This window comes from Hippopotamus amphibius, chromosome 12 (genome assembly GCF_030028045.1).
Source record: "Hippopotamus amphibius kiboko isolate mHipAmp2 chromosome 12, mHipAmp2.hap2, whole genome shotgun sequence".
Taxonomy (NCBI): Eukaryota; Metazoa; Chordata; class Mammalia; order Artiodactyla; family Hippopotamidae; genus Hippopotamus; species Hippopotamus amphibius.
This window is the reverse complement of record NC_080197.1, coordinates 55611656-55630838: the sequence shown is the minus strand read 5'-3', so window position 1 is coordinate 55630838 and position 19183 is coordinate 55611656. Positions and strand designations below refer to the sequence as shown.

Below are 19183 nucleotides of genomic sequence, written 5' to 3'. Positions count from 1 at the left end.
GGACTCTCCCTGCCCAGCTGGAACAATTTCCAAATTGGTTTCCCTTGACTGTGGAGCTTCGCTAATTCAGTTAGTGAGACCTATGCCCCAGCACCCCTGGGGGTTATTGGTCCTCCATCAAGAACTTAGAAGTTCTCCCAGAAAAACTTTAGTTATAACAAACCCACAGTGACAGGTATCTAAAGTTCATTGCTGAATTGCATAGTTTGGAATATACTCAGGAAAACAAAGTAAAAAATAGAGCACTCTGATGAAAACTCTTTTTTTCACTAAGTACTTGACAAACAGAAGTAAGACTTACGTATGGAATTTTAAGTGGATTAATGAGGTCTCTGTCATTTATCATAAAACATCTGTCTATATTTTTACCAATGCATAAAAATCAAGAACCAGTATCCCGCTTCTGTGCTGCAAAGATGGGAAAATGAGCCAGATATATTTGTTTCATTAGAAAGGTTTACTCCAGGATTGAAAAGGTGGATATGAATTATTGTTAAGAGTTATTTTACGCACTTAGAAATGTATGTGTCTCTGTTCATGTGTGTGTGTTGGTCTGCTCAAGATGCTGTAAAAAAATCCCACCGTCTGGGTGGCCTAACCAACAGACATTGATTTCTCACAGTTCTGAAGGCTGGAACCCCAAGATCAAAGTGCCAGTAAATTCAGTTTCTGTTGAGAGTTTTCTTCTTAGCTTGTAGACAGTTGCCTTCTCACCATGTCCTTACATGGTCTTTCCTTGGTGCCTGTTATAGGAGAAACTGTTTTCTGGTGCCTCCTCCTCTACTGAGTGGGACACTAGTCTTATGGGATTAGGGCCTCACCCTTGTGACCTCATTTAACCTGAAATACCTCTCAAAGGCCTTATCTCCAAATACCATCACATTATGGGAGGGCTTCAAGGTACAAATTTGGAGGGGACACAATTCAGTCCACAATTCAGTGTGTAATGGCAATTGAGCTACACTTTTTACAATAATTTGAATACATCTTAAACCAAGGAAGTTTGTTTTGCAAAATTCTTTGTATTTCTAGTGTCCACAGAAAAAGAAGAGACTCTAAAAATACTAGCTGCTATTACTTTCTAAACACTTCCTTTTGAAAGTATTATTTAATCTTTATTATTAAATGACCTTTTAAATCGCAGAAAAAAATTACAGACATGAAGCAAAACTCTTTACCTTTAATCCCATCACACTCTTATACAACTACTGTCATTTATTCACCTCCAATCTTTCCACAAGGATTTGTAATGAACATTATGATGTCTTTCCAAGTTTGTGTTCTTCTGTTTTCATTGAATATTATTTTGTAAGTGCATTTCCTTAATTCAACATACTTATCGAAAGAATTTCAGTGTGTTATTTTAAGAAAGCAAAACAAGTTTCATGTACTGAATTTTAGGAGATAGTATTGATGTTTTCAATAGATTAGCCCATATTACTGTGCCCACTGCCAACAAGAACCCCATTTGCCTTTTGAAATATCTCTTGTTACACACCATACGTTGACTCTTCAAAAAAGGCAACAGAAGTGCCAATAGATGAGATTGATTTGATTGTCCATAGAATTATTTATATTTAGCATCCAATATTAAATACTTTTCTTCTCAGTTGATCTCATGCTGTTCTGATTGTCATTCTTTCATAAGTGTTCCCATATAGGTTTAGATGAGTGAAATGGAGAGGATTGAGGATATGAAAGGTGGGATTAACAGTCTAATTTATAGCACAGAGATTGAAAGAAATTCGGTTAAATAAAAAGTGGGAAATCTTTATCTGGAAAAATCTTCCTTTGTCCTCACTTTGAATTCTATCAAGATTACATGTATAATTTGTTTGAGTAAATGTAATTAGGAATGATTCAATAGAGGTAAAATAGGTTGTGATGGTGGATTGCATTTCTACTTAGCCTCACAAATAGAAATTTAAGCTTTGGATATTGACTTTTTAATAGGATGGACAGAATATTATAAACTGAGAAGTTTTAAAAGTCCTAAACAGTGGTTCTCTGAAAGGGGAGGCAATTTTTCCCCAAAAGCACATTTAGCAAAGTCTAGAGACATTTTGGGTTGTCACACCTGGCTGGGGAAAGAAGGATGTTATTACCATCTAGTGAGTAGAGGCCAGGATACCGGTTAACACCCTGCATTGCCCTGGATGGCCTCCACAACAAAGATTTATCCATCCCAAAATGCTAGTAGTGCCAAGACCAAGAAACCTTGCCAAAGTACAATTCCTGAGAGGCAAAGCACCTTGTTTCTTTTTTAAAAGATGTTTTTCTCTCAAGGGCTACCAAGAAATACAGATCGTCTACCTCAACTGCTTGAATCTTAATTTTTTATTTTCCAGAGGAAGCACCCAAAGAATAAAGTTCCCATATGCTTAAACCTGCAAAAAATGTTTAACTTGGTACAACTGTTGTAAGTAAATATTTTAACACCTGTTCTCTCAGAAATTAGAACAGCCTCATTTCTAGACAACAAAAGGAGCGTGAAAATTATCAAATTCCACTCATGACCATAGAAAACTGGGGACCTTAAGGAGAAAAAAATGCTCCAGAATAGAAAGGAAGAATCTAAGCTGCATAAGGGCCTGTTCACTACTAGCCCCAATGTCTGCACAGGGCCTGACCCACACACACATTCATTAAAAACACAATGACTGGGACTTCCCTGGTGGCACAGTGGTTAAGAATCCACCTGCCAATGTAGGGGACATGGGTTTGAGAACCCTGGTCTGGGACGATCCCACATGCCTCGGAGCAACTAAGCCCATGTGCCACAACTACTGATCCCTCATCCTGCAACTACTGAAGCCCACACGCCTAGAGCCCATGCTCGGCAACAAGAGAAGCCACCACAGTGAGAAGCCTGTGCGCACCGCAGCAAAGAGTAGCCCCGGCTGGCCACAGCCAGAGAAAGCCTGCGTGCAGCAACGAAGAACCAAGGCAACCAATAAATAAATAAATTAATTAATTAAAAAAATACATTGACTGACTTTCACAGGTCCCAACTTTTTTCCATTCGATCCTCAGAGACCCTGCATTGTACAGGATGGTTCAGAGACTGTCAAAGTAGTTTAGGCTTCTCACAAACCGTATTATGAGCATGAAGAATAGGGGACTGGCCTTTGGTCTCTGCATTAGTAACCTGAGACTACATGAAAGGTTACCATGATCCAGCCAGCTGCTCTAAACATCTTCTTCCTTCTAGAGTTGTATAGCCTACATTACTGACTGTAAAATTATTTTAATTTTTGAAACAATTTATTTTCATGAATTATATTAAAGGTTAACAATTTCTGGATCTTGCAAATCTATAACACATGAAATGGGTTTTCCCGGGCCAATTTTTTACATGGGAGTTTCTGGGTCCAGGAACCGAGAAGCCATGTCTTGAGAGTGGAACCAAGAGTTTGAAAAAACATCTCTGTTGCAGCTTTGATCTGAGGATGAGGACTTCTCTTTGACATTTTCGAGAATCACTTGCCTTAATTAGAGTCCTGGCCACAACCCTGACACCTGCTCTTGACAATCGGGTAGTGAGTGCCAGGAGATACTGGCTTATGTTTTGTTTTCCTCTCAGAGCACTCATTGTACTGTGCTATGGTTTTTGTTGTGTTTGAGAAATACTTGGACTCCAGACAGAGCAGACACATTCCATTCTTTGGGGACACATCAAGCCTTCCTTTGTCCCACGAGAAATAGGCTCATTAGAGATATGTGACCTGCTCTCTAAAATTTTTCATCACATGTTGCAAAATTGTCTGGTACCAAAACATCTTAACAGTATCTTTGCACTTGTAGAAAATATGACTCTACTAAAGCATATGTTATTACAAAAAAAGCATCTGACATCCTCAGAACCAATGAGGTTGGGAAGTCACCCTATCCAAACTCAATTTCTCATCTGTATTTTCCTGCTCACCAGCTCGTTTATGCCTAATAGTCTATTAAAGGAGTGTGGTGCCTAAGCATTTTATATATAAATGAGTTGGAAAGATTTACTGTCAAGTAGAGTTGCATTTGGGGAAAACACTTTATTTGACTTGATGATGAGTTGTAAATCATCTCCTCATATTTCCAAAAGAAGGTATATAAAATGCATGACAGGACATTTATAATAAATGTGAAAAGAAAAAGCCCTAAGATGAAAAATGTGGAACCAGTGACTATAGGAATAGCCAATACTATAGATAAGTTATGTTTATAAGGTTTTTACATGTATTCACTCACATAATTCTTACCACAGCACTACTTGTTATCCGCACTTTACTGATGAACAAACTGCAGCATTGAGAAATTAATAATTAGCCTGAGATTACACACCTAGTAAATGGTAGAACTGAAATTTGATTTCAGACAATCTTGCTTAGAACCTAAGTGCTATACTAGGATACTATATTGCCTTCCGAACTTGGTGACACTACTTTTCTGAGCTTCAAGGCAGGCAAAGCAAGAATATTCAACTCTTTTTCCAAGTGCTAAATTCTTGAGAAAATCATTGGCTAGATTGTAATATGAGTAACATGATGTAACGTGACAAAAAATATCTTTCATTACTCTTTTGCACAAGGTCCAAATGTGTTCCTCAAAATGATATTTCTCACATCAACCCTTAAAAAAGGATTTAAATAACTCAATGAATATAGCTAACATTTGAAACCCATACTACTTCCTAGTGAATAGCATTGGTGATTGAGTGTGATTTTTGTTGTTGATCCTGTTTTATTTACGTTTATAACAGTTGTGAGTAACTTGTTCATGTATTTACTTGCCTGTGTATCACTGGCCTCCTCTGCTAGAGTGACAGCAAGGATCTGTTTGCCTTATTCAACTGTGTATCTTCAGAACTTAGCATTGAGTGCACAGAATTATTCGTTGAGTAAATCCATGAATGAATGAATGAATCCTCCAAAGGCAAAGAACATAGACTCAAGATGCTCAAAGTATAAATTATCACTATAATTTTCTTTATTTTTAAGATTTAGTATTTATTTATTTTATTTTTGGCTGCACTGAGTCTTTGTTTTTGCAATCAGGCTTTCTCTAGTTGTGGCGAGCAGGGGCTACTCTTCGTGGTGGCGTGCAGGTTTCTCATTGCAGTGGCTTCTCTTATTGCAGAGCATGGACTGTAGGCGTGGGCGTCAATAGTTGTGGCGTGTGGGCCCAGTAGTTGTGGTGCACAGGCTTAGTTGCTCTGCAGCATGTGGGATCTTCCCAGATCAGGGCTCGAACCCATGTCCCCTGCATTGGCAGGCAGATTCTTAACCCTTGTGCCACCAGGGAAGCCCTGTGACTATAATTTTAAACTATAAATTTTAATTAATTTATACATTATGACTGTGAAAACTCATTGTTTGTTAAGGAGTCACTGGAGTTGACTTGACTGGAGTTAAAGAGGCAGGCTGTTGGCTTTTTCACTTGTTTTCTCGTTCTTCTTTACAAGCCCTGATGTCAGGGCCAGTCCCTGGAGTTGTGTTCTGCAAGAATCCACCCAAGCCCCATCCGCACAGCCAGCCGAGAACTTGCTACAGGCAGCAAAGTCATTGACAAAAAGCAAGGTCTGCTCCCACACTATGGTCTTGCTTCCTTCAAAGCTCCTCTGCTTCCAATCAACAGTCTTGAGCCCAGGCTTAGAGACAAAACACTTCACCTCGCGTGGGGTGTTTTTCATCGGAAGTCACAGCATCCAAGTGCTGCATCTGCTTCCCACTACCAGATTTGCTCCTGGAAATGATTTTCTCTAAGTAAAACTGCAACCGAAATACTAACAACATCATTTTTAAAACTTGACAGCTGTTCTGATCTTTGGTTTCACAAGTTTGGGGCTGTTCCTAACCTTATCAGTTACCTTCCTGTAACCCTGAATTCTTTGTGATATTCCCCCATACAGCATCCCACACCACACCTTGGTCCTTTGCTTTTGATCTTTCTTTGGGCTGGAAGGCCCTTACTGCGGCCCTTATCTCTTTTCAAGTTTGACCACAGGTATCACCCCCTGTAGGGGCCTTCCTGAAGTTTCCGGATCCTGCTAAGCACCCTTCCTCTGTGCTTTCTTTGGTTTTAGCATTACCGTGTTATATTTAACGGTCTCAAGGTATCTGTCGCCTCCATTAGACGACAAGCAATTCCTTGAGAGCAGGAACCATGTCTTACTCATTTCTTGTCCACCATTCCTGGCATAATGTTTAGCATGGAGAATAAGCTCAATAGATACTGATTGAAATGAACTGTGTTACCAATAAACCGTGATGCTATCCCTCCGTCTGAGCTTTTCCTGCATTCAGAACTCCTGGAAACATCAGCAACATTTTAAATGACTGCAGTTGAGCACTTCTGAGCATGTAATCTTTTGTTATTTCTCTTTCTTTTCAGGAACCACTTTCCGAAGCTATAGAAGACAAGGGGAAGCGTCATGTCCATGATTGCAGCTTTCTATGGTGGCAAGTCCATTCTCATTACTGGGGCCACAGGCTTCTTGGGCAAAGTGTTGATGGAGAAGCTATTTCGCACCAGCCCAGACCTGAAAGTCATTTACATCCTCGTGAGGCCCAAGGCGGGCCAGACCCTGCAGCAGAGGGTGTACCAGATCCTAAATAGTAAGGTATGCCTTATGGGCACGGTGACTCACTACATTGTTCCCTTTTAGCCCCAAACTGCAGGTGGGGGCCAGGATATCTGGGCAGGTAGAGGAGAGGAGACAAAATAAGACAGCAAGCAGCAGCGCATGGAACTCTGTGGTGTTTTCCCATAAGAGGGGAAAGAGTGCTTAGACCCAGTCCAGGGCAGGTGAGCAGATAATCTATATACGGCACATGACCAAGTAAGAATCAAAGAGCTAAAGCTCCCAGAGTGGACTCGCCAGGCTTGAAATCTATCACAAGGTCATCCAAACTCTTCCCTAATTTTCGTTTAAATGTAAGGTAGCTTTCTTCCAAATTTTTGGATAGTCTATTACGTTACATCATATCATATTATAAACAGACATGATTACTAAGTAGCCATGCAGGAATACTTTCAGTAGTCTAAAAGCCACAAGTCGTATACTTTACCTGTGATAACTTGCCATTTCTATTATCCCATTGTATTTCTATTATCCTGTAAGTTCCTCTAAGGGAAAATGAAATGTATGTGTGAATGACTATTTGGGTATCAAACTCTCTCATCCCCCCCAAATAAGAATATCATCTCATGTCTTAATTTATAAATTTGAAGGTAGTATAGGCTCAAACATATTATCAATTTATTGTCACTTTATACCTCTTACCCCCCAGTTTGCAGTGTTTAAAATAATAACAGCAATGACCTCCCAGGATGGCCATAAGAATTAATTTAAATGTGTCTGGTTCATAGACCTCTTTGGAATGTACACGTTCACTTAGGGTTGGCAAAAGGAAGATTTAAATAGGAAATTTTTTTTACAAAGTCTGCTTCCAGTGTTTAGGCATGCTACCATCTAATGGAGATGTGTATTTGACAGCACAGCACATTAGAGATGCCAGTGAGCTTGGTGATTACATTTTTTCTTCTGGCACCAGCATGAGATCTCGATATAAACCATTATCAGGAGATTCACAAAAGCCTCTCCTGTATCTCGTAGCTTAACTCAGCAGTGTGACAAATAATAATAGCTGGCACTTACTGGGTACTTAGTACAGGGCAGACACTATTCAAATGAGCCTACTTCATTGATTTTTCAACAACGCTGTGAAGTAAGTTTTATTAATATCCAAATTTGATAAATGGGATAAATGAGACCAGAAGTATTAACTTACCAAAGCTCACCCAGTTAGTAAATGAGAGACTCAGACTTTAGACACCCACCCCCAGTCTGGCTCCAGGGCAAGCACACTTGCCTATACCCTACACTGCCTGCATTGTAACTAGTGCTTCTTAAGAATAAGAAAAAAAAGGCTGATGTGGCATAAAGCCAAAAGTGAGAAGAAACTCCCAGATCCTTCTTCACACAGCTCTGCTCAGTTATACACCCCTAATGGACTTTGTTTTCATCACATAGCAGATATGCCTCTTTAGCTTTGTAGCCAGCTTATGAATTTCTAGATAAATACTGTGGCAGAGAGTCTTGTAGTCAGCATAATTTTCACCTATTGTTATATTCAATGCACTGTATTTGATAACACAGTGACAATTCTTTTGGTAAGGAAATCTTGATTATACTATAAATAACTTATTTGTTAAACTGGCTTGCAAATCTCTACCCTTTTCTGCTATTGGTCTATTTACAACTGTCAGCTGTTGACTTTAATAAACAGTGGTCCTCAAACTGTGGTCTCCAGCCCAGCAGCATCTATCCTATATCTGGGAACTATCTATTGTTATCAGATGGTGCTTGAGAGCATGGGCTTCAGAGGCAGACTGACCTGAGTTTGAACCTTAGCACTGCTAATTATTAGATGTGGCACAGTGGGCAAGATACGTAATTTACTGAGCCTTAGTTTCCTTGTCTGTAAAATGGGATGATAATACCTGGCTCACATGCGTATATGGCAATCTTTGGATGAAGAGAGCTGGCTCTCCCTGAAGCTCTTTTTCAAAATTGATGAAACTTCTTTTCTGGAAACCCTCAGCAATTTTTTCCTTACATCTCATCAGCCTGGGCTAGGTTACATGTCAACTTCTGAACTAGTCTCTGTGGCCTGAGGTATCCCGTGTACTGATTTGTTCAGAAACTCCAGATCTAAGCCAATCACTGGCCACCAGGAAATTCTCAATAATCTTACAGAGAATCTTAGATTCGGAATATAATCAATCATAATTTAATTAAGTTTATAGGAGACCCAAGCTGACATATGGGTTAAAAAGGCAAAATAAAATTTCTCTGAGTTTTGCTAATGTAAAATATAAAATAATCAGCTTTGTATTTTAATCTAAAATATACCCATACAGTTGTCATCTCCAATGCATCTCCAATGCAGAGATAACCAAACTGGAGCTTGGTGATATCTTAAAACCAAGGAAACTGCAGACAGCAATCAATTATTAAATTCCTGGAAGCTCAGGACTTTCCATTTCTAGCCCAGCAGTTGTCTTCCAGTTACAGTTTTAAAACTTTTCTCCAAATCTTTCAAGATAGCCCTAATAGAATCAAATCCAGCAAACAAAGTTAGCTTCCTGTAAGCAGTCTCATCTACCCACTCCTTTGCTAAGCCTTCCTTCACAGGGGTTCCTAAATTCAACCTCAGAACAAAAAGTATTTTTCTTTTGTCATTAGAAATCTTTCCTTTGCCTCAAAGAGACTTTGCTGTTACAGTAACACTATTGAAGATATGTATAAATGAGTATTTTAAAAGGGAACAATTACTATAGCACTAAAATGCTCAAAAAATTGAAATATGGACATTTCTTATTGTCTCTACTTCTGGTTTTGTAGCAAAGGCATTAATTATACTTCCATAAATTTTGATTTATGTGGTCAGATAGGAGCACAGGTCCTGGGCTTCTTCATAAAAAGAATGATGTAGTTTAATATTCTGCAGCGTTTCATTTAAAGAGTGAAAATGTCCATACGAAGTCTAATTTTCCTCTATTTGTTTAGAATTTGAAGAGAAATGGTGCAAGTGGGTTATTCCAAACATGTGGGCCCCCACAACCGACTTTCCAATATAGGGTTATACTTAAAGGAATATACAACTTTATTTTCCTAGTAATTCTGTCTGCTTTTATGCTTTCCTAATTTCCGATTCAGTGAGAAGAGTTTCAGGTTTGTCAAATAATACACCATTTGCTTGAATATATTTGATTTGCTGAAACCAATGGCACATTTATTATCTCAATTTTTTTCCCTTTAATTTTTTTAAACTAAGGTCTTTTCGTTGTTATTTCTCTCGTGTGTTACCAGTGTGTCCTCCACACTTGGCACAGTCCTTGACACCTTGTAGGTAATCAACCAGATTTGTTCAATGAACAAGTTTAACAAATTCCAGTTCTTCAGGCCAATCTTAACTTCTATTGTATGACCACTCTTACCCTAGGTTTTTACTCAGAACTTTCCTGTCTGGGTTAGAGTTTCTTCTGGAAGGCCTCAGAGTCTACAAAGGTTTATTAAATATCTTCTATGAATTAAGATCCAGTCTAGATTCTGCCATGGGACTTTATTTTGACATAGAGTGATGTAAATGCATCCATGCCTTATTCCTAAGAAGGGCCTGGAATTGCATTTAAGCAGTACTTGTCTCCTGTCACACAAAGCAGTGCATGAATTCTAACCCTCCTTAAGTCATACAGTGTGCTTAAAGGCAGATTAATAGTATCAGGTGTGCAAGGCTTGAAAACTTTTCTTTAAAACGTAATAAATAAAAGTGTTACCATTTTACTTTTGATTCCCACTGTGTCCCTAGGAAATATGGTCCAGAGAACATCTGTTTTAAAGATATCCATCTATCAAAATGTGTTCATCTGCTTCATTGCTTTCCTTTCATGGTATGGACAGCAACCACCTCTCACTTCCTGTTTCCATGCCTTCAGAGGGAGACAATTAAGTAGGAAATGCTTTGGAAAGAAGGTTATTTTTAATCCTTTGGTCACATAGAACTGGGACTCAAGAATCAGAAGAAAGGATCAGTGCCCTCACATATGAGTAAGATCCTTAAGTATTTTCAGAGCACTTAAAGGAACATATCAATTGAGGGAAAGGTATCTGAATTAATGGCAGATTCTTGAGGACTTTCTCACAAAGATACTTAAGGTGGCACTCTAAGAAAACAACCAGAGACACACGTAAATAATGTACAAGTATATTTCTTGTAGTGTTACTTACATTAGCAAACCTGAAAGCAGGGTGAATGTTCCACAGTAGAGGAATGATTCATACCTGTGTTGGACTATTATGCAGGCACTAAAATTTATATTTTATAAAATATTAAATAACTTGAGAAAGAGCTTCATTACCAAAATGATGCAAAATAATATCCACTATAATCTCAAGTAATGGCCCTAAGTAAATGCTGATAGGATCTTGGATTAATTTTTTTTTTTCAGATTATAATGAGCATGTTTACTTTTATGGTGAGGGGAAAAAAAGCACTATCTTTCGTAGTGGACAATCAGAACCATAATCTTTTCCCAAAAGAATGTTCTAAGTGTGATTACGATGAGGATGTTTTATGTTTATAGTAGTAGAAAAAGCCCACTTTTTAAGATAGTCAATAAATAAGGCAGCAAAGCAGTCACTAATTTCCAAAATTATGTCATCAGATATAAGCTCAGTTTATGTTTAGTTTTGCAACTTTATCAAAATTAGTTTGATTTTTTTATTAGAAATATGATTCTAAGTATATAACATTGTTTTTAAGAAAAATCTCCTAATTTCTTTCACAAAATCTGAGAAGTTTCTAAGAAGAATAAGCCAAATTTCCCGTGTTGACATGTGAACATGCTCCCAACTGACCCACTTGCGGGTCCCCAGGAATCCTCATGCTGCCTGCTTAATCTCTTATTATGAAAAACGTGCCCATTTAAGTATGAACCAACCAGCTTTCCAGGCAGCAGAAACAGTTTTCAGTGGCGAAATTGATATTTTATTTATTCTGCTATCTAGAATATGGCTTTGCTTAACAAGACATGATTCTTCCTCACTACAAGAGATAATTAGTTGCAAATAAATTATTCAGTTGCGAAGCTCGAAGTGTTGAGGTTCTTTAGTGCCTTTAAGATGTGTTCCTTTTTACAACAATCATGTCCCATTTATATCCATTTAGGTTCTTAAGTTAGTCATAATCTACTTTGAATAACTCTTTAAGAAAACATCAATAAGACAATATCCATTCCTGAAAAATAAAACCACAAGTAGTTGAATTTCTATTAGGAGTGAGGTAGTTACTTAAGAGTAAGGTCAGAATCCAAAAAAAAAAAAAAAAAAAAAAATTTCATTGAGCAAATTCCAGAATGGTTGGGCTTTTCCTCTTAAGCTATAGTAATCAGGTAAGGAAAGGGTTACAGTGAGATTGCTGGGTTTAGAATGCAGCATCTGCAAAGACCAGGCAAAAGTCAAGGTTTCCAGGGAGGGACTATCCTGTCTGATGTCACCAGGAAGCAGATTTATAAACAAAGGCAGAGCTTGGCAGGTTGCACTGGATATTTCAAGTCAGCTTCTCTGGAAAAATGGGAATTACTCAGTAAGCTCTCAGTTACTCCTGAGATAAATCAACTTTGAAATACCCTGTAGAGTTCTGGGTAATGAATCATGCAGGGTCACACACGGGGCCCTCAGTTCATAGAATTGATTAGATTTAAGACTATAGAAGATAGCAACATTCTATGAAATAGTTTATTGAATCCTTTTGCAAGACTATCACCGTTTGGTAGTTTCCAGAAGACATTAGATCCCTAAGAGGAAATATAATGCATTTAAACAAATTAACTTCCTGCAAAGAAAATAACACCTGCAAAGAAAAGGCCAACACTGTGACATCCCTGAGTATTAGGAAGCATCCAACAGAAAAGTTAATTTCATTTTATATAAAAGTTCCTTGTTAATTTTCATAGACTCTTTCATAAGGAAGAAGAGCATTTTCATGCTTGGTTCAGGCTCCCCTGGGTAGAAGCTGCTTGGCCACAACTTCCAAAGAAATGAATTTCTGATTGATATTAATGATTCTGTTAAATCTCCATATAAGGCAAAGGCAACTGGAAACAGAAGTTTGTATTTTAAATCCCCAAGGTCAGTTTTGTTCCATTACTACGTTTTACTTTTCCTTAGAAACTAATGATCCCACAAAAAGCAAGAGGCTTTTATAAACTTGGGACAACTGGAGGGAATATTGCCAGGAATTAAAATTTCCCATGATTAACAAACACACACTTTTGAAAGATTCTCAGTTTGACAGTTACTCAACTCAGATTAGCCAAAGCATGTTAAGCCTCTTCCTTGTAGGCCATTTACTTCCTTTTAAGAAAAAAAAAACCTTTTTAAATTGATTTTATCCTGGGGATATCCTTTAAGATCCCAGAAACAGAAACAATTCATTTCTCAAGCTCTTGTTTTCTTTTACAGTACCACTCTCTAGTTAATTCAATCACCGGTGTGATTTCACATGTCCAACTTCTTTTCCTCTTTTTAAATTTCTTCCAGTCACATCAAGCCTTTTTCTTAAAAGCTTAACTGTACTGATTTCACCCAAAAAGTCCCCAAGCCACAGGATTCAACATGACTGGAATATATTCAGTTTTCAGAGGGATCTGGGTCACATGGTATTTTCAGAAACCTTGGGGTGACCCAACCCACACAAATACACACACATACACACACAGCTGTCTGATGAGCAGCTTTGAAAATGTAGTACTTCTGTGGAAGCAGAAAGGAAGTTTTCCTGTTATCAGAAAGCTACTAAGTGGTAGCCGCTATGCTAGGCATCTGACTTTTACTACCCTATTTAATCCTGGCAGAACTCTGTGGTATGCCTTATTGCTACCTCTCAGATGAGAAATTCATCCAAGAAAGCTGTCACCTATCCAAGGAAGTACCAAGGAAGTGACAAAGCAGACTTTAAATGCAGTTCTCTTATCTCCAAAGTCCATGTTTTCCCCACTGCATTGCATTGCCACCCCTAGGAAACTGCTTCCTCTAACCAGGTACTTATTCTCAGACAACTCTGTGAAACTGGCCATTGCCATGGGGACAAAGCATTAACACAATGATGAACTGTGTCACCTCTAGCATTTATTATAGAGTCTTATGTAAAGTGAACTATAATTTTGTTAAATGCAAAAGTGTTTTCAAGAATAGAATACGTATGATATAAAGGAAGGTTGTTAACAGCGTAAATCCTAAGGGTTCTCATCACAAGGAGAACATTTTTTCCCTTTTTTCTTTCTTTTCTTTTTATTGCATCTATATGAGAGGATGAATATTAGCTGAACCTACTGTGGTAATCATTTCACAATATATGTAAACAAACCATCATGCTGTACCTCTTAAGCGTATACAGTAAATGTATTCTAATTATATCTCAATAAAACTGGAAAAAAAGAAAAGTAGGGGAAAAAGAGAATAGTGGAATATATGCTGAATTATTAGTTCTCTGAGATCACAGAATGAGACAGTCCTTTGATTGACATTTTAGAAAAATATTGACATGAAGACACACGGAGGCCACATGAGGTGAGTAACTTACCCCAGTCACACAGTTAATAAGTGGCAGAAGTAAGCTTCATACCCTGGCCTTCCTGACTCCAGAGAGCCTGGGATCTTTCTAATACACCACTGGTTCTCTTCAGTGAGTATCAGACTCACTAGAGAGCTTATACAAAGTACAGATGCCCAAGATTCAACTCAGAACTGAGTCAGAATCTCTAGGGTCAGTACATCTGGGTTTTTTGTTTTTTTGTCTTTTTAAACAACTTCTCAAGCAACGCTTCTGTATACTAAAATTTGACAACCTAGTACTACACCAGACTGCCTTATGGTCCTATAGAGTGGTCCTAACTAAAGCAGTAAAAACTTCTAGGTTTATCCTTTATATCTTATGGAAGTTAGTAGTGAACTAGCAAAATCGTAACATTTTGTGAATTTTGTGAATCTTTACATTAGGTATGATTTTTTTGCCTTAATTTACATGCACTTATTTGTATTTGTTTGCAACTTAGATTTTCTATATATCCTTTCTTAATAAGAAGTCTGTCTTGTTTAAGAGCTAACTTGCAAAATTCGTTGATTTGCTTTTACTCAGCACTCTAAAATTTCTACAATAAATGTTACAGGCTCTCTTTTTCATTGGGATACCAGATATTCCATGGATATTGCCCTTTAGTTTAAGGGACCTGACCTTTTTTGTTTGTTTGTTTTTTACAAAAATATTAAGCAAATTTTGGTGGGTTATTGTGACTAAATAATATAGTTATATTTGAAGAGAATAAAGACCAAAGACTGTCATGATTAGAAAAAAACAATTACCTTTAATAATCTTCAGGAGGTAGTGACTCCTAGATGCCTCCCAACTGAGGTCATGTGAATAACAAACTGACTGTAGAAGTCCAAGTTCAAGGCCTCTACATTGTTTCACAAGCATTATATAAATGACATGCCCTCCATTCCTTGCCCAATTCCTGCTTCTAATAAAAATGCAGTCTTAGTTGCTGGCCACAGAAGTCAAACATAAGGAGTTTATTGAATCCAAAAATTTCTCTTTCTATGAATTTTCTTACTTAGGATTTTCAGTTTCTCTCTTGCCTCTAAGCTGAAAATAACTATTGCCATAATAGTCTCTCATGTTTAAAAAACAAATTGAGAGAGAAATACTTGCCTGAGTAATGTCAAGTCAATGGCACTCTCCTAAACTTTCCAAGAGAAATGTATTGCTTTGTTATAGGTTTGAAATGCGTAGATCACCTCCAGCTGTTATCTTTCAGTGACCACAGAAATGTGTCTTCTCCTGTCAAGAACGTGGTTTCCTAAAATGGAAAAGCAGCAGTCTTGAGTGTTCGAAAATAGCAAGTAGTTATTCAGTTCTTTACCTTTTCAGTCCTATGCCATTAAATAAAGAATATATGAGAAGGAAGATGATAAACTCTTAGAATCTAAGATAATTATATTAAGTACTTTCTTAGTGGGCCTTCAATGAAATTTTTGAAATTTTATTTCTTCTTAACTTATTTTTATTCCACCTGTGTTTTTCTTGCCTTTAATTGATGTCTTATCAAAAAAAAAAAAAAACTTTCAGAAGAGCTGGTATCTATTGAGCATCTGTTTGCATCGTTTCACCTGTCCTTTAGTCTTGTCTTTACAAAAGAAAAGGACCTGTTCGGAGCCTTTCCCTGCCTCCCCCTCCTTGGCATGTAATACAGAGCACCAAGGGAACACTTTGTGTCTTCTTTTAGCAGTAGTTACTTGCTGTCTTTTATCCCAGCAATACAAAAGAGCTGGTGACCAATTTCAGGAATCAAGCTCCCATTTATGGTTCTGCTACTGTTCTTAATTTCTGTTCTGCTACTGTAATTAATTTCAATTTAACAAGCAAAATTTGAGTCGTTTCAATGAACTGGGTGCTGTCAAGCATAAAGAGATAAAAAAGAAACAAGGAGTTTACAGCCAGAGTGTGAAATTTAAGCCCAGAATTTAAAAATGGACATGAATTTTTGGAGTCAGTGTTTCTCTAAGTATGGGACCTGGACCATCAGACCCAACTGTGGAGATGGTTAAGAAATATAACTCTTGGGTTACATACCAAACCTACTGAGTCAGGATCTCTGAGGGTGGAGTAAGGGCATCATTTTAAATTGGTCCCTGGAGTTTTCTTATGCTTACACAGTTTGAAAACCACTGATGTCTGGTAACTGCCCTGGGCAGTTAAAAGGGAAATGAGTCACACAAAACTTTGTTCATCAGTTATTTAACAATCCAACTAAAGAAATTCTCATCTCAGGATCAGTTAAAATCAACTATGAAACTTAATGTGAAATACAAACTCCTGGGCATGTCCCAGTAATTTCTTACTTGGTATATGGAATAGAGTCCAGGAATATACAATTTTAAGATGCACACTAGTGATTTCAATGCAGTTCACTTGGGGGATAATGTTTTGAAAAGCACTGACCTGTTGCATGGCAGTTGGCTGTAATCTCTAGCACTCTATTTAGGAAGTGCCAACATTTAAGGAGTATTGTTGTGTTAGAAGCTACAGCCGTATGCTGGGATTCCAGGCAAGGCAAGTCACATTATTAGGCCTGGATAAAATAGTAAAATGGGACCCTAATTTAGCACTGTGGTTTGAGCTGATGCAGCCAATTTATTGATTTATTTCAGTTGATTGTAATCAATACCAACTGGATCAGAAAACTGAAACTTCTTTTTTAAATTACACTATGTTCATTCAAATATCCCCTCATTTGAAAATGTAAATCCACAAATAGGGTGTAGATTGGGACATTATTTCCTGAAATAGTAATTGTCTCCTAAAATAGTAATGCTGTAAATGTATCTTAGTGCTGTTCAACATTCACAGGTAGTCTGAAAGTTACAATACAGTAGAATAATATCTGCTGCCTTTTAAAGTGATAAAAACCAAAGGCAACAGAAAGTCTATGTATGGCAGCTTACATCATCTGTAAGCAGCCCCATTGCTAGAAGGGTGGACAGTGAGGTCATCTTCCACATCTTGCTCTCAAGCAGCCAGAAGTCATCACAGGCCAAAGTCAGACTCCACAGAACCCTAAATAGATTTCTTGTGAATAAAATCTATCATGACTCACAAAAGAGCCTTCTAGAAATTACCCCCCAGTTATTAAAAAGGGGGGTAATTGTACAAATGTTACGTAACTTTATCCAAAAATATCCTACCTGTGTTTGTTGTACAATTAACATGAACCACAAAGGAAAACATTTGACCATGAAAGCAAATATTAGCATGCTTATGACCCATTATGACTGGAGAGCCATTCAATGTCTTTCTGAAAGAACCAGAATGACCTTTGTTGAGAATGTCCCTCAGATACTTTATCAATCCCAGATGTCAAAAGAGCATTGAGGGACTTCCTAGGTGGCGCAGTGGTTAAGAATCCGCCTGCCAATGCAGGGGACCTGGGTTCCATCCCTGCTCCAGGAAGATCCCACATACCATGGAGCAACTAAGCCCGTGTGCCACAACTATTGAGCCTGCACTCTAGAGGCTGTGAGCCACAACTATTGAGCCCTTGTGGTGCAACTACTGAAGCCCACGCTTCTAGAGCCCATGATCCACATCAAAAGAAGCCATGGCAATGAGGCTCCCATACACCACAACGAAGAGTAGCCCCCACTCGCTGCAACTAGAGAAAACCCATGTGCAGCAACGAAGACCCAACACAGCCAATAAAGAAATAAATTTATGTAAAAAAAGCTATTAAAAACAACACTAAAGTTAGGGGAGAAAAAAAAAAAGCATTGAAGATTGACCTAATTTCTGAATTAATTTCAGAATTATATAACACCTTACTAAAAAGGCTGACCTTACAGTACAGGAAAATGGTAGCTCAGAGAGAGAAGTATAGTATATTATCAGTACATGGATTTGATTCCCTTCCCTAGTTGGCTTCATTAAATTTCCATGTTCCTCTGAACATGGTCTTGCCTGATTCGAATGAGACATGATTTCTCTGAATACCTGAGATCAACTTCTTATTACCCAACAGAAAAGCCTCAGGTAGATCTCTACCGGGGAGCAGAAGCCTTCTGCTAAGGGATCAAGAAACAGATGAAAACATTCTTTTGCAGTTAGAAGGGAGAAGAGGATTGTCTCTACTACTATATTACTACTAAAACTGCAGACTAATTTTCTCTGCTCTTAACCTTCCTAAACATTTAACCTTACTTTTCTTGTCCTCACTGTTAACATACCATACCAGTACTACAATAAAATTTTATTTTATCAAAATAGGTTGGAACCAAGATCATTTCATTAAAATTGTTATTTTTGGATAAAATGGAAAATACCAATTTAATCTGAGAACTTTTGTGTGGAGGGGAAAGTAGAAACCCTTTTCCATCTGAATAATTGTAATAAAAGCTAATACTGCCAGCGCTCTTTCCTTTATAAATAAAAAAAGGGTATTTAAAAAAATCAATTAAAATCCTATAAAAAGTACATGCGCTCATTTAACCCTCTTACTAGAAAATAACTGCCATTTATATTAGAATGAGATTATATGAAATTTTTATTTGTTTTGCCCATTATAAATTTGCTTAATTTGTTTTTTTCTAATTATCATTGTGCTTCTAAGACATCTTGTTGATCTGGTCCAATTAACCAAGTTGTTTAACCTGCACTCATGAGACCTTAAAGCCTGGTGATTTTGCTGGTAATTTGTCAAGGCTGTGTAAAGGCTGGTAATTTTGCACTGGAAACAATATTTCCCAGGCAGAAATGGAATCAATTACCACATATAAGCACGAAGCTGCCTTGGAGAAGACGGGATGGTGCAAGATATGATGACTTCCTAACACCCCTTCACCACTCAGGGAAAGTTCAAATACTCCTTACTGGTTATTGGAGCTGACTTTTTCAAATTTTATCAAATTAAGAGGCGCAGGAATTATACTAAGCTGACCTTGAATTGCATGAAATACAGCAAATGGCTGAGTCATATTATTATAACTAAAACCAGTTTTTGAAAATTATAATGAAACAGGTCAGTGAAAACAAGAACAATGTGATTGATGGTGATGGTGATCTTTGATGATGTACATTTACGT

General features: G+C 37.6%; 1 protein-coding gene across 1 annotated transcript in view; it reads left to right on the top strand.

Annotated features, from left to right (window-relative positions):
* The window catches only part of FAR2 (fatty acyl-CoA reductase 2), a 133941-nt gene that overhangs the window by 80953 nt on the left and 33805 nt on the right, over window positions 1–19183 (top strand). The window contains exon 2 of the mRNA XM_057702016.1: window positions 6376–6604. Coding sequence (XP_057557999.1) covers window positions 6416–6604 — 189 coding nt within the window. The 5' untranslated portion in view covers window positions 6376–6415. The remainder of the gene's footprint in view (window positions 1–6375; window positions 6605–19183) is intronic.